This window comes from Somniosus microcephalus, chromosome 9, assembly GCF_052327205.1.
Source record: "Somniosus microcephalus isolate GS21.2 chromosome 9, FLI_Smic_1.0, whole genome shotgun sequence".
Classification (NCBI taxonomy): domain Eukaryota; kingdom Metazoa; phylum Chordata; class Chondrichthyes; order Squaliformes; family Somniosidae; genus Somniosus; species Somniosus microcephalus.
In genome coordinates, this window is record NC_140995.1 from 115,122,834 (window position 1) to 115,148,541 (window position 25,708).

At 42.6% G+C, this 25,708-nt stretch overlaps 1 protein-coding gene across 4 annotated transcripts in view; it reads right to left on the reverse strand.

Moving 5' to 3' along the window:
• Positions 1-16,548, reverse strand: part of LOC147112610 (macoilin-like) — a 187,899-nt gene extending 171,351 nt beyond the window's left edge. Inside the window, exons 1-3 of one of the 4 annotated variants that reach the window (XM_085997035.1) lie at positions 16,261-16,548; positions 16,030-16,120; positions 15,197-15,290 (exon numbers count right to left, since the gene is read on the reverse strand). In XM_085997035.1, coding sequence (XP_085853161.1) covers positions 15,197-15,290; positions 16,030-16,120; positions 16,261-16,359 — 284 coding nt within the window. In that variant the 5' untranslated portion in view covers positions 16,360-16,548. Of the gene's footprint in view, positions 1-15,196; positions 15,291-15,825; positions 15,954-16,029; positions 16,229-16,260 lie in introns of those variants that run through there. The other 3 variants (XM_085997033.1, XM_085997034.1, XM_085997036.1) reach the window with 3 other exon arrangements.
• Positions 16,549-25,708: the final 9,160 nt, after the last annotated feature.

Here is a 25,708-nt window from a genome sequence, read left to right on the forward strand (position 1 = left end):
TCCAACCCTTCCAGCTCTGCTTCGACAGCTGGTCTGATCGCATAAGGCACTGGTCTGGCCTTAAGAAACTTTGGGCTTGCATTTTCCTCTATTTTAATCGTTGCTGTTATGCCTTTTAGTGTTCCGAGTCCCTCCTGGAACACTTCTTTTGCGTCAGTTAGCATTTTTGACAGTCGTCCAGGTGTGACGTCGTCATCCTTTTTGGCCTCAACCTTCAGTGCCTGTATGGAATGCCAATCTAATTGTATCTTCCGGATCCATTCACGTCCTAGCAGTGGTGGTCCTCCATCTGGCAATACATATATGTCCATTTTAGGTATTTCCTGGCCTTTATATATTACTTTCACCCTTATTTTTCCTTTGGGGTAGACTTTTTGCCCCGTGTACGTCTTCAAGACAATCTCTGTAGCTTTCAAGGGTATATGTGAAAATAGCCGCTTGTAGTCCCTTTGGTTTATGACTGTTAGGGCTGATCCTGTGTCCAATTCCATTTTCACTTGGACTCCGTCTATCTTGAGTATAACCCAGATAGCCTGGTGATCCTCCATTTTGGTTAACTTATGTAGTTTCAGACAACCCAGCTCCTTGCTTCCGGAGTCTGTGTCACTTTTCTGTTCATCTGAACTACTGTCCATCACCTGGTGTACCTTTTTGTACTTCTCCTGTGGAGATTTCTTACTGTTGGTTTTCTTCCCAGACCTGCAGACTCTTGCTATGTGTCCTGCTTTTCCACACTGTCTGCACACTTGGTCCTTGAACCAACAATCCTTCTGGTCATGTGTTGTTCTGCCGCAGCGATAGCACTTCCCTGTTCCATAGGACATTTCATTGGTGCCATATTCTTGCGGTCTCCGTTGTATCTCTGCAGCGCTCCTTGCGGCTGCTTCATGTGATACTGCCATACTGAAAGCCTTGTCCAGCGTAAGATCCTTTTCTGATAGAAGCCGTTTCTGGGTTCCTTCACTTTGCAGCCCACACACAAACTTGTCCCTTAACGTATCTGCTAGTCCCACTCCAAACTGGCAGTGTTTCGATAGCTTGCGCAGTTCCGTTAAGTACTCAGCATTGCTTTCGTCTTTGTGTTGGTTCCTTTTATGGAACTTAAATTGTTCTGCTATCAGCAGCGGTGTGGGGTTTAAGTGGTCCTGTAGGATTTCTACTATGCTTTCGAAATTCTTGTTCACAGGCTTCTCTGGGGTTATTAGTTTTCGCAGTAACCCATAAGTTTTTGCACCCATGGAATTTAACAAAACAAGTGCTTTATTAGCATCTGGCACTTCATTCGCCCTGCAGTACACCTCAATACATTCCACATATGTCGCCCAGTCTTCGACTTCATTGTCGAACGTAGAGATACTGCCACTCTTCTGCATCCCTGGGTGTGATTTAACTGTCAAAAATGGCGTCTCCCACGCTTCCCCTTCTTCTCCGCTGGCACAAGATGGCATCTCCCGCGCTTTCCTTCCTTCCCGCGCTCGCCCTTCTTCTCCGCTGTGGCTTCTAAAAATGGCGTCTCCCGTGCTCTTCCTTCTTCTCCGTGGCTCAATGGCGTCTCCCGCGCTCTCCCTTCTTCTCCCCGCGGACACTGTTCAGCCCTTGAGCCCTGGCTGTGCTCTGCACGTTCTTTTTTTTTTGTGCGCCTTTCCCGGTTCCGCCGCTCGGTCCTGAACCCAGCTGTTGCTTTACCCTCTCTCTCTCCGTTTTGTTTTTCCTCGACGCCACTCGGTTTTCAACCCCTGGCTGCGCCCTGTGCGCTTCACCCTCTGTCTTACCCCGTCGACGCTGCTCGGCTTTCTCTCCGCCGTCGGTCGGCTCCAGCCGCCGCTGTCCATGAAGGGTCTGCGCTGTACCTGTCGTCAGTCCATTGCTGATCGTCGTGGCTGGGGAACCAAGCTCGGCTCTCCACAGCCTCCCTGCAATGTTCACTCTCTGCCGGACGACTGGGCGGTTGCTCGTGGTCGACGCTCGTGTTTCTGGCCTCGACATTCTTCCACCGCCCTCCTGGAGCGAATCCTCGAAGGGAAATGGAGAGTTGCAGGTAGATTCGAATCGACACTCATCGCCACTGTTAGATCCGTGATTCTGAGAGTATGATGTTTTTCAATAACCACACGGATGCTGTAACTTAACAATCAACAGGTATTTACTGGAGTAGGGTAGTCTCAAGACTGGGGTACAGAGGCATGCTCAAGGCTTATATACAGGTGTGGTCACTGCCGGTACTACAGTATACAGGAGCTGTAAAAGTAGTTCTCTCTTAAAGGTACATACACTACACATACCATTGTATTTCAGTTAAGGATGAGATCCGACAATGAAGCCAGCAATGGTGGCCTTGGTAGGGCTACTCCACTTGAGGGATTTTAGTTAATGAGTAAATTTTCAAAAACTGTATGTGTCCTATTTTCAAACCATTTGTGATAATGTTGTTAATCTGGCAGTTTGCAAATTCAATATGTAAGGCAAGAGGAAGACATGAAAATGCTGCTGCACAGCAGCCTTCCTATTAATCCAGGCTCCCACCACAGAACAGAAAGATGCAAGATCAAAAGAAACTTTTTCTAAAGTACTTCCTCCACTCCCCAGGCTAATACTAAGGGATTAAGGGAAAGCATCAGAGGGATTCCCTAAGGAGTATGGTAAGCAGCATTTTTTTAAAACCAAAATAATGAATGCCACTGCAGCATCCTATAAGTTAAATTTCAACAGTTTGTCTTGCAATATTTTGCATTTTGTTCCCCCTCCTTTCCTGAAGGTGCTGACTCCGTCTGGGAATACAGTTTAGAAGGTACAGGCGGCCTTCCAGCACTTCACCCAAGTGGCTTGTCTTCATGAACTTTGATAACGAGTGTTGCCAGGGTACTCGACAACCAAGTTCAACACGCTCCTTACAAGTTGTCCACATAGATACACTATCTACTGAGCAATGATCTGGAATGGGAACTCTGGCTAACTGAGAGATGTTGAAGTGAACTGCGTCCTTACTGCTGCCCTAGCTGAGGTCAGCTAACTTGGCACAGATTGGGCATCTGTGAACTTCCTGGTCTGCAGACCCATAAATGCCAACCATCAGTTTTCTTAAGCTGATGGTAGCTGTTTCAACTTGTCAACGTTTCACAAGAAAAGCTAGTTTATTTTTCACTGGGATTGGATGTTGCCAGTATCAAATATCAGATGCATTGGAGAGCAGAACTGACATATGTCAGAACTAAATCAGAGTGGTTGGAGGGTGGGCTGCCTGAGCCAATTAATCAGATGTTACTTTTTGCCACTGTTTGCAGATGACCTTGAGACAGAAAAGCTTTAAGGTGAGCTGAGTTACAGGTGTATTTAGCATTTCCCAGAGAAGGTGCCAAGGACACTGCTAAAATGCAGTTCTAAAAACTTTTCATTTTCCCCAGCAGAACTCTGTGTGACATGCTCTACTGTTGCCTTAAGTGAAGATTTATTTTCTTCAAGGTGAGTTGGAACTGCGTTTGTGAGTTAAGGAGGATGTTCCCTGGTGTGAATGCATTAATTAACTTTATTCACGGCAAATGTGGGATTTTCAAAGTTTGGAATAAAACAGGGTGTGGAGATTGAAGTGGTGATGAATTTTACTTAATTTTAAAAATTAGCACTGAGATTCCCATATTTAGGGTTTTATTACGGTGTACCACTGCGATGCAGAAATTGGGTCTATTTACGTGTGAGTTGTTGCGTTTAGTTATCTTCAATAATTTTAAAAGTTGTTCTCAATTTGGTTACGTACTCATGATGGAGGTCACTTTATTACCACGCAGAAACTTGGAAGAGAGCCCATACCGTCCCTATTAGCGCGGACAACATCAATGTGGAAATGTGGTGATTGACATTAACAATCACTAAGAGTATTACAGACTGGAGGCAGTAGGTCAGCTCCACCTGAGAGTGCAAAATTCAGCTCTCCAAATCAGATCCTGCAAATAACATTTTTGTGCACTTTAGGTTTAGTTTAACCATTGTAGTGTGCAATAATTTTTATTTCAGGTACAAGAAAACAAAGCTATTTGAATGGGTCAAAAGAACAATATAGGCCAGAATTTACTGCTGGTGATAATAACATGTTTGTGTGACACTCCTTTATATGCGACAGAGGCATAAATCTCTTTTATTTAAATGTTAAAATAGCACACAAAGCAACGTCATACAAACAAATTAAATGTTTGTCTCCAATTATTGCCAACAGCTTTTAAAAACAAAAACATGTTTGAAAAACACAGCAGGTTCATCAGCATTTAAAAGAAGAAAAGACAGGTTGGGGCCCTGTGTAACTGTAATTCTGGTAGGAGTGTGGTAGAAGGGCTCCAAGCAAGGCCATCACCATAGGATCTGATGGGGCTGGGGTTGGGGACTCCCAAGGCTGGGTGATTCCACAACCCTGGCCTATCAAACAGGACCTTAGCGGTTGATGCACCGGGTGAGAGCAGGCCTACTGGCTGCTCCATATGTAGTTGCGGGGACCACCTTTGGGTCCAGTTCAGGATTGAGCCTAGACCCCTGAAGAATAGACTAATTATTGAAGACAGCCAATGGGGGCATTGGGGGCATTGATGAGATGTTTCCAGTATGGGGTCCAGGCAACCCCTCCCGGACTTGCCAACCTGCACACAGTTTGCGACCTCTAGGGAAAGTGGATACTCGCCATTGGCATAATAATGAAGGGATCTCCCCCCCGACCCTGTGAACTTTAGCACGGTCATCGTCAGAGGTCCTATGCAGGTGCATTCTGACACATGTGATCACTGTGGATTTTCAGCCCCTTTAATATTTGAATGCGACCCTTTGTCAGAACTTGGTTTTGTTTCAATGATTTTGACTCAACCTTATACCTCCTGAAGCTACTTAAAAATAAAAATTGTTTATTTAAAATCGTTAAATGAGGAAACCCTCAAACCAGCTAATTCCCGGTCCATTTCTGGGTTGCTATGGAAAGCAAACAGATTTGGTGGTGAGCCAAATTTCTCATGTGACTGTAGTATGCACTGCAGCTTGACATTATTGTAGGTGTAAATAATAAAAGATTTCAGTTCACAAATTAACATGAGCTGGAGTTGGATTCTGAATTAAAGGAATTGGAATCCTGTAAAGTTGTACTGAAGTCCCTATAAATACTTTCATTGTCTTTTTTTTAAATATCTGTAACGCTTTCAAAATAAATTATTTTCGGCTTGAAAGCCGAATTACAGTAGATTCCAAAATGTCAGAAAATGCACCAAATAAAATATCAAATATCTAAACATTCTGATGGTGGTGTCAACCCCTCAAGCCTCCCTACAAAATAACAATGTACCTGGCTTACAAAGAGTTGAAAATGGATGGACTACCAGAATACTTCAGTGTTGAATCGTTGATACCTCGAATAGCAGTTTAAAAATAACTATCATACAAGGCCAAAACAGGTGTTGCAATTGACACTGCAACTATTTAGTAAAATGGTTTGAAACTACTGATCAATGTTGTAGTTTTTCAAAAGTACAGTTAAGATACATAGATACATAGAAGATAGGAGCAGGAGTAGGCCATTCGGCCCTTCGTGCCTGCTCCGCCATTCGATGAGATCATGGCTGATCCTTTAATTCAGTATCCCGTCCCCGCCTTCTCTCCGTAACCCTTAACCCCTTTTGCCCGTAGAAATATATCTAATTCCCTCTTAAATATATTTAATGAGCTGGCGTACACTGCCCTCTGTGGCAATGAGTTCCACAGGTTCACCACTCTCTGAGTGAAGAAATTCCCCCTCATCTCTGTCCTAAATGGTTTAGCCCTTATCCTTAAATTATGTCCTCTAGTTCTGTTCTCACCCGCCAAGGGAAACATTCCTTCTGCATCCAGTCTGTCTAGACCTGTCAGAATTTTATACACTTCTATGAGGTCCCCTCTCAATCTTCTAAACTCCAGTGTGTACATCCCTAAACTACATAGTCTCTCCTCATAGGTCATTCCCGCCATTCCTGGTATCAGCCTGGTGAATCGCCGCTGCACCCCCTCCATGGCAAGAACATCCTTCCTCAGATGAGGCGACCAAAACTGTACACAGTACTCGAGGTGTGGTCTCACCAGTGCCCTGTACAGCTGCAGCAAGGTATCCCTGTTCCTGTATTCTAACCCTTTTGCTATGAAGGCCAGCATACCGTTTGCCTTCTTGACCGCCTGTTGCACCTGCATGCTCGCCTTCAGTGACTGGTGTACAAGAACACCCAGGTCTCTCTGTACTTCCCCCTCTCCCAATCTATTGCCATTTAAATAATAATTTGCCCTCCCGTTCCTGCACCCAAGGTGGATAACTTCGCACTTGTCCACATTATAGTGCATCTGCCATTTATCCGCCCAATCGCCCAGTCTGTCCAAATCGCTCTGGAGCTTCCTGGTCTCTTCCTCTGAGCCCACCCCCCCTCCTAGTTTAGTGTCGTCTGCAAATTTGGAAATGCTGCATCCGACTCCCTGATCCAGGTCATTAATGTAAATTGTGAACAGCTGGGGGCCCAGGACAGATCCCTGTGGTACCCCACTTGTTACTGCCTGCCATTCAGAAAATGAGCCGTTTATTCCAACTCTCTGTTTTCTATCTGACAGCCAGTTCCCTATCCACGCCAAAACTTTCCCCTTTATCCCATGAGCCTCAATTTTCCATGCTAATCTTTTATGTGGGACCTTATCGAAGGCCTTTTGGAAGTCCAGGTACACCACATCTACTGGCTCTCCCCCATCTATTCTACCAGTTACTCCCTCAAAAAATTCCAATAGATTAGTCAAGCACGATTTACCCTTTGTAAATCCATGTTGACTCTGTCCTATCCTGTCCCCATTTGCTAAGTGCTCCGCTATTTCATCCTTAATGATGGACTCCAGCATTTTGCCCACAACTGATGTAAGGCTTACAGGTCTGTAATTACCTGCTTTTTCCCTACCCCCCTTTTTGAATAGTGGGGTAACGTTAGCTACCCTCCAATCCATCGGCACTGTTCCCGAGTCTAATGAATTCTGAAAAATCATCCTTAGTGCATCCGCTATCTCTAGGGCCACCTCCTTCAGTACCCTAGGATGCATGTTATCAGGCCCTGGGGATTTGTCCACCTTCAATCCCTTTAGCTTCCTTAACACCATATCCTTAGAGATATTGATTTGCGTCAGTTCCTCCTTTGCCAATGTCCCTATTTTTCCCGATATCCCAGGGAGGTTTTTTGTGTCTTCCTTCGTAAAGACTGACCCAAAGTATGCATTTAGTTGATCTGCCATTTCCTTATTTCCCATTATATATTCCCCCGTATCTGACTGCAATGGACCAACTTTGGTTTTCACCAGTCTTTTCCTTTTGATATATTTATAAAAGCTTTTGGAGTTAGTTTTTATATTTTCCGCCAGCTTGTTTTCGTAAGCTATTTTGCCCCTCTTGATCATGCCCTTTGCCCTCCTTTGCTCTATCTTAAACTGTTCCCAATCTTCCGCTCTGGCGCTTTTTTTGGCTATTTTATACGCCCTATCTTTGGATTTTATGCTGTCTCTAATTTCCCCTGTTATCCAGATGTAATAGCGTGCCGAATATTATGCGTTTCCTTATGAATGCAGTTCTCGCAATAACTTTTACATTATAAAGAAACACAGTTAACTGGGAGAGTCACTCAAGATTAAGATTTGAGCGCAAAGCCCTCTTTAATTACCACAAAGCTTTTCAAAAGTAACATTTTGATAATCTCTGATATCTGGCAGGCAGCACTGTGAATATTTAATGAGGTGATTTGTTCAGTCAAAGACTAGCAACAAAATTACTGCAGTAATTTAAAATTCCACAGTAGACACATGCCTGAGTTCATTATTGCTATTGGGTTCTGTACTTTATTCACAGATATGTACGTAAAAATCAATTACCATTTAAAAATAAAAATGTTTTAAACTGTCTAAACATAATATATAGAGCTAAATTATTTAAAATTGAATTTAAACTTAGAATGACAGTTAGCATCAAAATCTTTATGGAGAATTGGACAGAGGATGCAATTAATTCTAAAAATCAATATTCTGAGTAAGTGCACCAGCAGTTTCACAATGCTGTGACAGCCAATAAAAGCATTGCTATTGATTCCACAGTGACCGAATGTGGGTTTTACAATGATTCTCTCCCAATCAAAGCCATTGTTTAAACCATTTGTAACCTAAATCATATGTAGGACTATGTAGAGCACAAAAACTAATTATCTGAATCTAAAGACCAGTAAAACTCCCGTAGCATAGCCAGCAGGTAATCTGTAGTTGGAGTGCGATACTCCAGATATGCTACCAGATATTACATTTTAATTCTCATCAAGTTCTTAAAGTTAACCTTTAAAGGCTTTGTTTATCTACTAGGGTAAACATGGGAACTGGGACCTTTGGGCCATTGAGGCTGAGGTTGGGCTGATTCCTTTGCCGTTACTTGTGGAATGCTTTTTGTTTTCTGGACAGCAACCATTTGGAGATTGGAGAAAACTACACTGCCACTATAGCACCTATGTCCACTTTGAAAGTATCCAGTATGCACAGTGGCATCAAGGGGGTTGGAAGTGTCCTGGAAGAATTGCTATGATTCAGCCATGTCTTTATTATTGTCTCCTTTTCTATCTGTGTTTTTCTCTCTGTGTTTCTCTGTTACTCACTTCCTGTATCATGATAATTCTCCACTTTTGTCTCCAAATTTCCATTAATGCTTATCTGCTCCTCTGTTACTTTTTGTGTTTATGTTACTCACTTCCTGTGTCTCTTTACTTTCCACTTTGTTTCCAAGTTTCATTCTGTTAATCTGTCACAGTTCTTCTGTTACTTTTTCTTTGTTTCCTCTCCCTGTTACTCTCTTTTTGTGTGTTTGTTTGCCTTTTGTTACTTTCTGTGTTTATCTCTCTATTATTCTCTTCATGTACCTCATGGAACGAAGTCAACCCTCTGTGAAGGACTCAGTGCTCCTACTCCTGAGCGATGCAGGTTCCCTGTATTCCTGTGCACAACTAATCATTGACCAGCCTGCTTGGCTTATTAATGAGACCTGGCGGGGGGAGACTTGTCACTAGAGGCTGGGATTTGTCCCATTTAGCTCCATATAATCCTGCAATCCAAAGCTATAATGAGTAGGGTAGGGTGGTCCAGGCTGGACAAAGAGCAGGAAATTTGTCGGTGGTTGTGCTGGAGTGGTAACTGGCACAGTTTTATTGGTTAAAACCCAGCATTACCCAAGTGCACACTTGGGGTCTCTAAACCTGCAATGTGACTGGGCTCAATCGCCAACTTGTGCTGAAGTTCTGCGGACTTAGATAAGTGAGGTGTGCCCCCGTGGGGCGATGGTGTGAACTTAATCAATATCAGTCATCTTTGTATTGCTGCTTCTCTTTCAGGACACAGAAGGTCTGCCAGTGTGGATTCCTCAGTGGTTTGGTTTGATACTCTTTTAAGCTTGGTGATGGCTTTCTAAGCATTGTTCTGTAACTGTTTTCTTATCTCTGTGTTTATCTCTATTACAATCTCACTGCTCTTGGTACATTTTCTGTTGCTCCAGTGATCTTTACCAACTGTGTCGTTTTTGTTCCTTGTTCTGCAACTGCTGTATTTACATCCAGTCATCTATGACTATGGGAGCTGGAGTACAGGGGTATGAGAGGGTGTGGGCGGTGTTATCAGCTGGAGGAAGAAGATGCACTGGAGGCTTGAGACTGTTAATTTTGCATAGGGGAGGGGCAGAAAGACATTAAAGTGATTGGAAGGTGAGGTGTGGAAGCTTTTAAGTAAGTAATTTTTTAGCAAACTATATAATTTTTTACATGTTAACTAATGGCTCTTCCATGGTATTGCTCAGGGTAAATCCACTGATATGTTATCTTATAATGACAGGAACCCTATACTATCTAGCACATAATTTATTGCTAAGTGTGGATCTATGTTCAGCTGGCCTGTCCCTTTTAGGCCACAAATAGTCATTACAGCAAATAGGTACATTCTTAAGTCAATTAGAGGTTAATTGCTGTTGATGAATTAAGTTTACAGATTGGTCGCTGCTTATGAGCTTCCAGCTCCAGATCAGAAGAAATCAGCATGAAATAACTGTTCTTTTTATTATCGCTTCTCTACTTTAAAGTGACATCCAAAGTACAAAATCTGAAGAGGGATGTCTGAAGTGTGATGGATGCACACTAGAAGAAAATATTTTTACATATAGATTATATGATGAAGTTTATTTGTAAGTGTATATAGCAGGTTGGGTGAGGAATTATGGCATGGATGTTTCCCAGAGAAAATTCTTTTGGTCCAATGTGAATGGCTAGATTTGTTTGGCTGCAATGTGACTACATTTTTTCATTGGAAATTTTTTTGGGAGATATGAATTATAAAAGTAATAAATTAGGAGAAAAAACAAATGAAGTCAAATCACACCATCCAGTATTATCAAACATACACTTAACACATTCATATAAAATTCCTTCCATCACAACTTTAATATAGGCATTAACTCATTTATAATTACCTTAAATAGATCAATGCTTCTGTTAAAATAGCAGAGGAAGACATTTTGTACAAACATGTTAGGCTAGTATGCTACGGTGTAATTTCAAAGCATATTATGCTACTGAGTAAATGTCTGAAACAAAAGTGTTTATTTTATATTCTTCAAGAGTTTTGCTCTGATCATTCTACACATCAAAGAGCTTTAAAAAGGTAAGCAGGAAATCTTGATACATGCATTGTTTATCCCAGTTGGGTAGTCATTCTGTCTGACCTCTGTTTAGGTTAACCTAAGCAACAGCTGATCCTTGTTAGAATTCAAAGATCCCTGATGCATTGCATGGCACAGTGTACATAACCAACAATCATTTGTATAAGAATCATTGTCCTGTGAGTCAGTCTGACATACACAATTGTTAATATTCCTTGTGGGGAGGAAGATTTATTTGAATCACTGTTTACAGTAAAGTTGAAAACACAAGCATAAGGAACATGTTTATGATTTCACTACAAACAGTGAACAAAGGAAAACTTCCTGAGGTTTTAAATATAAGGGGGCTGAAATTTCACAGTGGTTCACCAGTTTCCCACCATGACTTCAGCGAGGGACTGCTTAAAATTCTACTTGTTCTACGATGGCTACAAGTAATGGGAAACTATCTCAAGATTGAATAATTTGAAGGTAGCTGCAGAATATTTGACTTCTGTATTTCACAAAAGTGAATACAGAACCTAAACTGATAATCTAGTTAAGCATTAGTATGTGTGATTAAGTAGGCTTCACACCTAATTATAAAGCAAAAGGATTATTAGAAGAAAAATGTGCAAAGTGCTTTAATCACCAGGAAGTATCTTATTCCAGCGTGGAGCCCACTTATTTGCACTACACACATGGTTCAGATAAAGCCTTTTTATTTTTTTTGATTCATAGTTAGGAAATTGCTATGCTGCCCCACAGCTGTCACAAAATATTTTCCAAGGAATCTGCCAAGAAATCTATTCCTAGTGCAATCCATTATAGTTATTTTGAAGCTTTCGGTAGATGGAAACTGTTTACTTGGGTCACCGACACTGCCTCTAAATCCTTGCCAGTCACACAGCCAGAGCCAGAAGCCAGAGCCAAAAGCACAATATGCAAATTTCTGAGATAATCTTCTATTGTGAAGCTTGAAGATATCAATCTTTACAACAAATGACACTAAGAAGAAAAATTAATACTCTTGCGTATTGCAGCAATACCCCGCTGTTAACATTCTTTGTAGGAAAAAATATTTTGCCTGATCACTGTTTGTAGCAAAATTGAAAATCCAAGCATAAGAAAAATGTTTATGATTTCACTACAAAAAGTGAACAAAGGAGACCCATTCCTTGTGTTAAGTTACTGAAGTTTAAAACACAAGGAAAAAGTGGAGCAGCCCAATGCGTACTAAGGCACTTGAGTGTGAAATAGTAGAATGTGGCCTATATCAGTTCTTAGTGCATGATACATTTTGTAGAATATCATTTTTGTTCTGTGTATTTTATATTGACTATTTCAAATGTTTTACATTTGATTTTAAGATTATTTTAATATTTATCATAAATCACGTTATTTATCACCATCTTTTATTTTGCACAGGTATAAATAATTGATTGATGGCAGACTAAAAGCTGCAGTGGGAGCACTGCTGTAGGGTAATTATTAAGCAGATGATGCTGACAAAGAAGAGCACATATACATTTTACAATATATTTAAATATCTATATTAAAAGTCTTGCATATAGCACACACTTCCTATAAGTGTCACAATTACTTCCTGTCACATTTTGTTGCTACCACCCTTATATTGTTATATGAAACAGTGTATCCTCCAACATAAAGCGAGCAGGAGTGTATACATTGAACATTTTATATATAGCATGCACGTCTTGTGCTTACAGGAAAGTCACAACATGCTATTTCCACCACACCCAGGTGTCATCCCTGAGTATTAGGTTTATGCTAGTAAAATTTACATTTCCCAAAATCCCAGCATGCTAACCATTATACAGGTACTTTCAGTTCTCTAGGCTCCTGATCTGCATCACCAAGTAAATGATGCTGTGACATTATGCACCACCTGCTTCATGCTGTTTTTTTAACCCTGATGCAATTGCCTCCCGTTCCCCAATGCTGGCCTGTAGCGCTGGCTAGATTCCTCTTGCATCCAGATGCTGAGCTGGATCCTTGACCCCCACCCCTGCCCCTACCTACAACCCAAAAGTCAACCTGCAGCCCTGGCCAAATGACTCCCCCTGCCCACCCACCTGATGCCCAACAGGCCTACAGTCCTGGCTAGATCTCTCCCCCGCTTGGTGCCCTAAAGTCACCACCAGAAACTGCAGCTTCTCTCCACCAGCCACTAACTATCCCCTGTAGCCCACAATCCAGCAGCAGATCACCAGCTGCAGCCCTGACTGAATCTCTCCCGAATTGGCCCCCGCACCCGCCATACCACAAATTACCACCCACCCAAAAGGACAGAAGAAAAGAAAAGGAGAGGCAGAAGTATTAAAGGACAGAGATAGAAGCAGAAAAGAAAAGAGAGAGAAGCAGAAGAGTAAAGAGTGAGAAGCAGAGAGAATGTGAAGCAAAAGGGGGGAGAGAGAGGGAAATTAGAAGAGGAGCAAAGCAACAATACAGAGATGGCACAGACAGGTGAGAGAGAGTAGGCTGAAATCTGGCAGGGTAGAGGCAGAAATGGCGAGAAAATGGGGCTCTGAAGAGTACCACCAGCTCCCGCTCTGACCTCAATTTCCCTCTCCCTTCCCTCCACCAGGACCACAGCTGGCGTCCCTTCCCTGTTCACCGTAGATAAATCCTGACCCATGTCCTACTGCCTGTCCCTGTTATTCCCGTTTGCTGGGACTACCTGATGGAAAGTAGTGCTAGGCTCAGGGGAATAGTGGTAATACACCCAAAGTGCAGCAATGGAGCCTAGTTGAGGCCTCCTCTTCCTCCAATCTTGCCCCCATTCACTTATCATGATATCAGCCTTGGCTCAGTGAAAGCGATTGCCTCTCTGAGTCAGAAGGCTGTGGGTTTAAGCCCCACTCCAGAAATTTGAGTACATTTTCTAGGCTGACACTCCAGTGTCATACTGAGGGGAGTGCTGCATTGCCAAAGGTACTGTCTTTCAGGTAACCCAGGCAACAAGCACATGCATAATAAACAAAAGTCGCACTGCAGTCTTTTGTGTTGTCATTGATATGGAGTCTACCGTACTGTCAACTTTTCCAAGTAGTCAATATGATGGTATTATTCCTAACTGTTCCTGGCTGTATCAAGAAGTCAGCAGGAAAACTCTCTGTTGAAATGTAATGCCCCTTTAAAATCCCCATTCCCCAGTAAGCACGCATAGGATCAATGATTATAGTCACAACTTAGACTAAACTCATGTGACGTCTCCTTTGAAATGCAAAGCATTTTCTGAGAATATGAAAATTTTGCACAGGTGGTTGCTAGCTCTATTTTCTCCTCCTACCTCCCATTTGCCAGGTTCTACTCTGTAACCAGAGAGGCACTCTAAGACCTTTGCTAAAGACATTCTGGAACTACTACTTGGAGGTACATGAAAAAGGTCCAGCATTACTTGCCAACTCTTCAGCTTTATGGAAAAGCACCTGCCATCAGCATACCATTTAGTGTCAGCTTGGCTCAGTGGTAACACTCTCAACTCTAGGTCAAAAGGTTGTGGATTCAAGTCCTATTCTAAGACTTGGGCACATATAACTAGGCTGACCAGTGTGGTAATGAGGGACTGCTGCATTGTTGGATGTGGTGTCTTTCAGATGAGACATTAACCTGAGGCCTCATCTGCTTTTTCAGATGGACATAAAAGGTCATGGTACTTTTTTGAAGAACAGCAGGGAGTTTGCCTGATGTCCTGCCTGACACTCCTCCCTTAACCAACGCCCATTAACTGGTCATTCATCTCATGATCATTTATGAAACCTTACTGTGTGCAAATCTGCTGTCACTATTGCCTATAAAACATTTCAGAAGTAATTCATTGGCTGTAAAGCACTTTCCTGAGGATATGTATAAGCACGTTATTTTTTTCTTATCTTGCAAATTAAGGACACAAGATTCTGCTACTCCATGACAAATTGCAGGATCTCTCTGCATCCTGATTTTTCTGATGAAATGCACAAAATCAGGGCATATTATTTATTTATGACAACCATTTAATGACAGTATTAATCCTTCAAGACTGCTGACATGTAGCATTTAAATATTACAAATATCTTAATGAAACTTTAATTACACTGCTTGTATAAATTCTAATTTCTATATTGTTGGATTGATGCAAGATACTATTCCAACAGTCAAGAGATAATAGGAATGTGGTTTTACCAGAAATATCTTAATCAAAAACCATATCTTATCACAGCAACCGATTTCTCACATCAGTCACTAGGTTTACTGTTTCCCTGACAACTAGCATGTTAGCATTGCAAATCTGTCCCCTGTTGTTGTGTAATTATCAATATCACGTGCTCAAAATACAGATATAACTCAATGTAAAACTTAGATACAATGTCACTAATCCATATAGCTGGAATTAGAGTTTAGATCATTTCTTGTGTGTGAAGTAAGCAATGTATATGTTCTCAAAGTGGAGAGAAACTTTACCAATACGAATTGTATTCATGGATAATGTATTCTCTTCTTGTTCCTCGCATTTTTTCCTACCTTCCCATCTTTTCTTTGTACCAATTCATTCCCCATTCATTCTCTGTCACGCAGTAGATTAATCGACCGTTCATAGTCAATGGACAGAAAATCCCTAGAATCATTTAAAAATGAGCAAGATTACTGGTAGTTCTTCTCACAGTGGATGATCGTTTTATCTCTTTAATGAAAATAATATCATCTCCGGGGGCTGAGGTGTTACGTTGACGCTTCGCCACCTGCATGTTAATCTATCTCTCCGTGCAATTTGTAAAGCTCGGACGAACGAGCACCTCGCCAGTCGCCCGCCCCCAGCTCCCCGGCAAGAGGTTGGAGAGCCGCGTCAATTTCAGGGCTTCACTGGGGTCCAGCCCACGACCCTCGCTCGCAGCCAATGTGCGGCTGAATGGAACAGACAGTCTGATGTCTTAATAAAACCAGAGAGCACATGAGACATCCCAAACGGCCGTCTGGATAAATCAGTCAGACAAAGAGCGAGGTGCTGACACAGAAAGAGAGAGAGAAAGAGCGGTCTGAATGGAAACGCGCCACTCTGAACGCTGTGCTGAAGGACCGCTCTCATCCCACCCTGCCCGCCCGTCCCTGCAGGTAACTTCCGTTAACAAGTTCAATTCAAAGAGACAATCTACCTATTTATTTATTCACACATAAACACATCCATGTCTATGTATCCGCGCATCAATCGATGTCCATTCGACTGCATCGAAAGGGGAAATAAAAGATTGAAGTTTCCTTCCCCCGGTGTGTCTGTGCGTTGCCGAGTGGCCGCAAAGGCAATGTGTGAGCGGGTGATGTTCAAACAATAACCGCACAACACAAAGAGCATCAGGCGCCAAGCCTTACCTTTCCGAAACTCCTTCCGCGATCTTGCTGCCTTTTCGAGGTCGCATCATCTCCCTCAGTCGCCCACTGAAATCCACCAGTGCGCTGGTTACGTTTGTAAATAAATATCGCGCCACAAAGAATGAAAACATAACCACATCAAGAGGTTCAGATACAATGATTTTAGATGCCAAAACCCGCCCCAATGCCCCCGACGTACACGCACCCTCCCACCCTTTACCCTGGCCTGTGGTGTGTGTGTGTGTGGATTTACGCAGCTTCCAGGCTCTTGAGAGGTTTGTACAAAAGATGCTATAGCCTTTCCTTCTCCTCCCCACCATTGATCAGTCTTGTAGCATTGCCGTCGGTAGCATTTAAAGCGCAATTAATTGAAGGTCATGTTTAGTTTGTGAAAAAACAAATATGTTCTACATTAAAATGCACACAGGCGAAGCCACATATTACAGATTGCAATCATTAATGATGGTTGAACAATAAGACCATATGCGTCGTTCTATTTTTATAGTAAAGGCTCAGAAAAATATCAGACTCTATTGACCGTATTTCATTGAGGGCTGTATGGTGTTTGCATTTGTACAATGAGTTATGAGCCACCGCCAGACTCGGCAGTGGAAATTATGATGAATGTGTTGACGAGTAAACTGATTTATCTTAAATGCAATATCAAATTACAATTTAAATAACATTAAGGAAAAATCTGGATTTTATCAGTTTGGTACATTAAGGGACGGTGTAATAGGAATTGTACAATTGAAATTGCTCCAAAAGTGTAATATATCAGATGATATTAGGACACCTAAGTAATTTCTACGCTGCTGAGGAAATATGTACAAAAACCTGAAGGCATGTTCAAGGATAAGGAATAGACCACATACTAAACAGGTTTAAAACTAGATTCATAGAATCATAGAAATTACAGAATAGTAGGAGGCCATTCAGTTCATTAAGTCTATACAGGTGCTATTTGCTCTAATCCCATTTCTCTGTCCTTTTCGATCCTTCCTTTTCAAATATTTATCCAGCTCCCGGAGACTGTAAGATTATATAAATCCAGAATCTCTTTAGTCTTGACATTTTCTACCTGCAATCCCACCAATCCAAGTATTGCACATCTCGATCTCTTTGTTCTTCCATTCTGTTATGGGTATACTTCTGTTTTCACTGTTCTTTATCCAAAAAAATACTACTGTATCTTTCTCTGCATTCAACTGTATCTGCCCCCTATCTGCCTGCTCTGTCAGCCTACCTATGCTGTCCTGCAATCTCTTGCATCCTTTTTCAGTTTGCAAAGCCCCTTAATTTGGTATCATAAGCAAACTTCAATATCATTCATTTTGTGCTTCTGTTGTGAGAATTCTGTTGTGAGAATTCCTACATCATGGTCTGCAGAACATTTCAGGAGAGAACAATGGTTAGGAACAATTTGAAGAGAGTGATATTGTTGCGTGGTTGGAATCAATTTAATTCATTTGCTAATTAATGAAATGGCATAAAACTATTCAAGTCTCTATTGACCATGCAATCTGAAAACTGGTGGCTGACATACCTTTATGTACTGTAATTTCTGAACTGATCATCACCTTTACTGTCAGTCATGGCCTTTATGTTCAATGCCCAGCTGGCTTGAATAAGCAGCAGCAAAGTACAAGATGGTGGTGTATTTCATTTGCAGGACAAGGCTACATTCTCAGCATAGTAAGGCATATATGTGACAAAGTTCTGCATGTACACTCCAAATTACCCTGTCAGTCACAGAAATCATCAATGCTGTCTTTTTGCAATATATTATACTCATAAGAAAAAAATTGCAAATGTTTGAAACCTGAAAAGAACAGATGATGGAAATATACAGCAGCTCTTTCAGAATCCAGAACAGGCAAGTTAAATAGTTGGGTGTAGGCATTTTATGGAAACTGGAAAATAAGAAAGCCTCTTAATAAGACTGAACAAAATGAAGCAGGGAGGGCGAAGAGAACAAGAAGCAAAAATTAAGCATCAGGAATGCTCATTCCTGTCAGAGGTAATGGGTTGAATGTTATGCAATCAAGATTTTTGCAAAGCTAAAAAGAGGTGAACGCTGGTGGTTGGTATACAAAGATTATCTCAGTAAGACATTGAAAAGAACAAAAGGGCTTGAAAATACAGTGAATAACATGGAAAATAAGCACCAAAAGTAATTCCAAACTGGAGGCAAATGTGATGAGCAAGAAATAAGGAAAACTAAAAGAAAAATTGCAATTGCTAGAATTCTGAAAGCACATCTGATTTCCTCACTGCACAGGTGTTGCCTTCCACAATGGATGGGTACTGCAGGATGTAAACTCTATAATCGATCATGATGAGATATGGTAGAGATGGTAGAAAGCAAGCATAAGCACTCATCCTGATTCAGATGCCACGGAGTGCAAATCAGGGGACTGTTCCTTTGATTCATTACATACAGTAGCACCTCAAGGGGTGTAAATGTGGCCGTGCATTATCCATTCAACAGCAGTAGTGCGCAGCTTCAATTCCCTTCTTTCTGTTAAATTCAGATGGAAGCTCACTAACTAAACCAGAGTTTCATACAGGTTCATCATAATTTCCATGCTTTTGTACTCTATGATGAAGCCCAAGATCCCATAAGCTTTTTTAACTGCTTTCTCAACCTGCCCTGCTACCTTCAATGATTTGTGCACATATATCCCTAGGTCTCTCTGTTCCTGCATCTCCTTTAGAATTGTACCCTTTAGTTTATATTTCCTCTCTTCATTCTTTCTACACTTCGCACTTTTCTGAATTAAATTTAATCTGCCATGTGTCTGCCCATTCCACCAGCCTGTCTATGTCCTCTTGAAGCCTATCACTATCCTCTTCACTGTTCATTATACTTCCAAGTTTTATGTCATCTGCAAATTTTGAAATTGTGCCCTGTACACCCACATCCAAGTCATTAATATATATCCTAGAACCGACCCCTGAGGAACACCACTATATGCCTTCCTCCAGGCCGAAAAACAACCGTTCACCACTACTCTCTGTTTCCTAACACTTAGCCAATTTTGTATCCATGCAGCCACTGTCCCTTTTATTCCATGGGCTTCAACTTTGCTGGCAAACCTATTATGTGGCACTTTGTCAAACGCCTATTGGAAGCCTATGTCACACCACATCAACCGCATTGCCCTCGGCAACCCTCTCTGTTACCTCATCAAAAAACTCGATCAAGTTGGTTAAATACAATTTGCCTTTAACAAATCCATGCTGGCTTTCCTTAATTAATCCACACTTGACAAGTGACTTGTTAATTTTGTCCCTGATTATTGTTTCTAAAAGCTTCCCACTATTGAGGTTAAAATGACTGACCCTTAGTTGTTGGGTTTATCGTTACACCCTTTCTTGAACAAGGGTGTAACATTTGCAATTCTCCAGTCCTCTAGCACCACCCCTGTTTCTAAGGAGGATTGGAAGATTATGGCCAGTACCTCCACGATTTTGTCCTTCACTTCCCTCGGTGTCCTAGGATGCATCCCATCTGGTCCTGGTGACTTATCTACTTTAAGTACAGCTAGCCTTTCTAGTACCTCCTCTTTATCAATTTTTATCCCATCCAGTGTCTCCTCTAATTCCTCCTTCACTATGTCTATGGCAATATCTTCTTCCTTGGAGAAAACAGATGCAAAGTACTCAGTTAGCACCTCAACCATACCCTCTACCTCCATGAGTAGGTCTCTTTTTGGTTCCTAATCGACCCCACCCCTCCTCTTACTACCCGTTTACTATGTATACGCCTATAGAAGACTTTTGGATTACCTTTTATGTTAGCTGCCATTCTATTCTCATACCCTTTCTTTGCCCCTCTTACTTTCTTTTTCGCCTCCTCTGAACTTTCTATATTTAGCCTGATTCTCAGATGTATTCTCAACCTAACATCTGTCATGGGCGCTCTTTTTCTGTTTCATCTTACTCTATCTCTTTTGTCATCCAGGGAGTTCTGACTTTAGTTGCCCTACCTTTCCCCCTAGTGGGAATGTACCTCGGCTGTACCCGAACTATTTCTACTTTAAAGGCAGCTCATTGTTCCATTACAGTGGTGAGTGTGTGAGTGTGAGGTGAAGGAGATATATTAAAGTGTGGTGCAGTGATTGTAGGAGTGTGAAGGGAGGTGAGGGAGGCAAATATTGAGAGAGTTGTGGGTATTGAGTAATTAAGCTGTAGGTGATGGAGGTGTGAGCAGAGAGTAAAAGAGAGTATTCTTACCTTGACAACTCTAGTGAGGTCATTGAACTTTTTCCAGCATTGTCATGCTGCTAAGCTGCTGGCATTCACATGCTCTACAACCACTTCACACTGTTTCCTGAGTTGATGCCTGGACATCTTTCTGCCAGAAGTTGATGTCCCTCCTCCTGTCCACTACCCAGACTAGAGCCTCCAACACGACATCAGAGAACCTTGGTGCCCTCTCAGTGTTTGCTGCAGCCATTTCTCTCCTTTCAAGGGGTTCCTTCCTTTAGTATATAATCAGTAAGTTCTGTCCTCACCGGAGTGTGTTTACAGGCAAACTCTGTTGCATTGGGAGTGGAACAGGCACTAATTGTTCTAGTGTAAGGCAAGCCATCAACTCCACCAAGATCAGCTACCAACTTAATTACTCACTCTTAATGCTGTACTGGATATCCTCGGCAATAGGTTACAGTGCCAGTACAAGTCCCTATGCACAGTAAAGATGATAAAAAGAAGACACAGGAGAAACGTTTCACTGAAGCCAAAGAAAATTTCTATTTATTTACACACAGAAAAAATTCCACTTTCAAAATATAGTACAACGGATATATAAGGCAGCCACTTACAATGGATGAATTACCCCTATATACACGAGCCATCATCAAAAAATCAGGTTAATCACAAATACAAACATCAACTATACTAGTGCTACGAGTGGTGTGATAACTATTACTTTTCTCTTTAAATTAATCTGCAATTGAACACATAAATCTGAGAGTGTGTTCATTGGCAGAAGCCCTTCTGGCATGGTTTATAGAACAGGGTCAGGAAACAACATCAGGACTGAAATATATATTTTTCTTTTACTCGTTCTGGAGATGTGGGCATCGCTGGCAAGGCCAGCATTTATTGCCCATCCCTAATTGCCCTTGCGAAGATGGTGGTGATCCACCTTCTTGAACTGCTGCAGTCCATGTGGTGAAGGTACTCCCATAGTACTGTTAGGGAGGGAGTTCCAGGATTTTGACCTAGCGACTATGGAGGAACGGCGATATATTTCCAAGTCACAATGGTGTGTGACTTGGAGGGAAACTTGGAGGTGATGATGTTCCCATGCACCTGCTGCCCTTGTCCTTCTAGGTGGTAGAGGTTGCGGGTTTGGGAGGTGCTGTCAAAGAAGCCTTGGCGAGTTGCTGCAGTGCATCTTTTAGATGGTACACATTGCAGCCATGGTGCACTGGTGGTGCAGGCAGTGAATGTTTAAGGTGGTGGATGGGGTGCTAATCAAGCGGGCTGCTTTGTCCTGGTTGGTGTCGAGCTTCTTGAGTGTTGTTGGAGCTGCACTCATCCAGGCTCATGGAGAGTATTCCATCACACTCCTGACTTGTGCCTTGTAGATGGTGGAAAGGCTTTGGGGAGTCAGGAGGCGAGACACTCGCCACAGAATACCCAGCCTCTGACCTGCTCTTGTAGCCACATTATTTATGTGGCTGGTCCAGTTAAGTTTCTGGTCAATGGTGACCCCCCAGGATGTTGATATTGGGGGATTCAGCAATGGTAATGCTGTTGAATGTCAAGTGGCGGTGGTTAGATGCTCTCTTGCTGGAGATAGTCATTGCCTGGCACTTCTGTGGCGTGAATGTTACTTGCCACTTATCAGTCCAAATCTAAATGTCAGCCAGGTCTTGCTGCATGTGGGCATGGACTGCTTCACTATCTGAGGAATTGCGAATGGAACTGAACACTGTGCAATCATCAGTGAACATCCCCACTTCTGACCTTATGATGCAGGGAAGGTCATGAATGAAGCAGCTGAAGATGGTTAGGCCTAGGACACTGCCCTGAGGAACTCTTGCAGCAATGTCCTGGGGCTTCCAACAACTACAACCATCTTCCTTTGTGCCAGTTATGACCCCAGCCAGTGGAGAACTTGCTTGCTGGGCTCTGCCATCATTGAGGATGGGAATATTCATGGAGCCTCCTCCTCCCCCCATTAGTTGTTTAATTGTCCACTACCATTCACGACTGGATATGGCAGGACTGCAGAGCTTTGATCTGATCCATTGATTGTGGGATCGCTTAGCTCTGTCTATAGCATGCTGCTACGTTGTTTAGCATGCATGTAGTCCTGTGTTGCAGCTTCCCCAGGTTGGCACCTCATTTTTAGGTACGCCTGGTGCTGCTCCTGGCATGCTTTTCTACGCTTCTCATTGAACCAGGGTTGGTTGCCTGGCTTGATGTTAATGGAAGAGTGAGGGATATGCCGGGTCATAAGGTTACAGATTGTGGTGGAATACAATTCTGTTGCTGCTGATGGCCCACAACACCTCATGAATGCCCAGTTTTGAGCTGCTCGATCTGTTCTGAATCTATCCCATTTAGCATGGTGGTAGTGCCACACAACACGATGGAGGTTGTGAAGATGAGACTATTGTCTCCACAATGACTGTGTGGTGGCCACTGTTACCAATACTGTGATGGACAGATGCATCTGTGACAGGTAGATTGGTGAGGACGAGGTCAAGTAGGTCTTTCCCTCATGTTGGTTCGCTGACCACCTGCTGCAGGCCCAGGATTTTCCACCTCTTCTGTCTCATTTGTACTTAAAGCAGTAAAAATATGAAACCCAAAGTAATTTGTAGCACTCTAGTCTGCTCTGTTGCTCTTCTTTCTCTTTAATACCATTTCCTCTGTAGCTGACACAAGGCAAAAAAAAAAGGGATGTATGTAGTCCAAACTATTTCTCTTTATATGAAATGAAAAAATTACACAAGGAACATGCTTCTTTTTGAGTTATTTAGAGATCGCAATGTCAGAGCAAAACCTTAGCTCTTGAGCCAAATATAATTGGAAAACTAAACACAATGCAAATGCAGTTTGTCAAGAAAATTACATGGTGTCAAGGTGAAAATTTAGCCCAATAGTCTGAAAATATTAAACTTTTCCTAAAATGCACCTGCACACAAATGTCATAGCACTATAAGAACCAATAATTGACTGTAATGAATCAACTGCATGTTTACTTGAGGCTGCTCTTTATTTAAACTGGGAAAATAGCTGATCTTCATTGCTTCAGACTATAGGATTAGCTAGCAAGCTCTCATCTAGTGGGTAGATTTCTGAGTATGTGGTGGCGGTGAGGAATCTTGCCCACTGCCAGCTCATATCAGCAGCATGTGAGCAGCATTCCCACAACTTTCCAATATATGCTGCTGGTGAGTGGAGTTCTTAACTGCCAGTGAAGATTCAAAAAATTTGGGCTTTTGTCCAATCCCAAAAATTGCAGTTTCCCTTCACAAGGCTATTGAAACATTCACCAGGTCACCACAGCAACTTACATTTATAGAGCACCGTTAATGTGCCAAAAGTCTCAAGACACTCCATATTTGGAGGTCAAACCTAAGCAGACAAGGAGCGAGATTAAGGGAGTTGGTCAAAGGTGCATGGAAGGATTACGTTCTATGGAGGCTTTTGAAGGTGGGGAGATAGGTAGTAAGATGAAGGATTGTAGCTAGATAACTTGAGAGTATGTAGACCAGAGAGTGCAGGGAAGGAGATAGGGCAGGAGGAGGTTGCAATAGTAGGGAGGGTTGAGGCTAAGGAGAGATCTGAAGATGAGGATAAGGAATTTGAAATTGATGTGCTGAGAGATGGGAAGCCAGTGGAGGTCAGTAAGGATGGGGTGATTGGTGAGCAGGACTTAATATGGGACAGGATGCTGGCAGTGGAGCTCAGGATACGATGGAGTTCAGGAGGCCAGTGGAGCTCAGGAGGCCAGCGGAGTAAGCATGGGAAAAGTCGAGTCTGGAGATGACAAAGGTGTGGGGTGAGGGGTGCGTGGTTCCCTCCTCCTGTGATAGTTACAGCTTCCCTCTTAAAAGCCACCACTGGAGGTATGGAAGAAAAATGCCACGGTAATTAACAAGGATCACTATCAGTTATGTAACACTGCTATATATGACTGTGACCGTTAATTACTTTGCATTGCTATAATGGGTGTGAATACCAATTATCTTCGATTGTTGGAGATTCCTTTCTAAAGAGGTTGGAGGTGTCAGTCATGTTTGCCTGAATAGTTTCACACAACAGTATCATTAACATAAAATTAAACAACATCTTTTTAAGAAATGGAGTATTAAAAAAGAGGCAAATGAGGATATTTCAGAACTATATTACAACAGGCTGACATGATTACTTGCAGCTGAGAAACATTATTCACTAATTATACTTGTGCAGCAGTAGAACTGACTACACAAAAGTCTGATTTCCAACTTCAGTTAATATGATACATTACATATCTAAAACAAACAGAATGTATTGTTGTGTAGCTTTTACTTCTCTCTGCAAAATTACATTTCAAATAACACATACTGTTATTTTCTTTGCAGAAGAAGACAGATTCGAAAGACACCTTTGTGCCAGGAGTGTTGGTGATACACAAATAAATTCCCCACTCTGCGTCACCCATGCGTTGGAAGCAGTTCAGAGAAGGTTTACTAGACTAATACCTGGAATGGGCAGATTGTCTTATGAGGAAAGGTTGGACAGGCTAGGCTTGTATCCGCTGGAGTTTAGAAGAGCAAGAGGTGACTTGATTGAAACATATAGGGGGAAAAATTTGGTTGGTTGCGCCACCCATTAGCACCTAAAGAGGTCAAGAAGTGGGGCGTTAACCAACTAGCGCCCGGGCGCAGCGAACCCTGCGCCTCTTCCCAAATTGAGCGGGCGCTAAACCGTAGCACCCACTCACCGGCGCACGCAGATCATGACGTCATTTCAGTGTGCAACGCCCTTGGGGCGCCCCGGACCAGAAATTCGCTACCAACGACAGGTTACCTGGAACGTTTCCCAGTCGCTGTCGGGCTGGGGGGGGGGGGTGCTATTTAAAGGGGACTCTTCCTGGATTGTTAGTGGTAGCCATTTTTGGACCACACCTGTGAGAGAGAGAGAGAGTTGCTCAGAGACAAACGGAGAGCCATTTCTGCAGTGAGCCAGCGCTGCCTGAGGAACTTTAGCCTTCTGAACATAACTTTGCTGCTGGTAAGCTTCTCAACCGGCATAACTTTCAGTGCGCACTTACTATGAGGGCTGCATTGAATGGGAACGTTGTCCTTCTCAATCATATTGACAGGGCACAGAGATGCAGGGATAGAGTGGCAGGCATGGCCAGACGGAGGAGGGCCTACAGACGTCGGCACACGAGACCTTATGCTGCCAGGGTTTTCCGCCAACTGTTTTCGTATATCAACATGTCGGAGGAGCAGTGTTTCCGTAGGCTGCGCTTCAGTAAGGAGGTGGTCACTGAGCTCTGCCACCTGCTTCAGCCAGATCTGCAGCCTCAACTAAGGTGCAGGACAGCTCTGTCGGTGGCTGTGAAGATCACTGTGGCTCTAAACTTCTATGCCAGCGGCTCCTTTCAGGCCGCTGCTGGGGACATTGCCAACATCTCACAGTTTGCGGTGCATT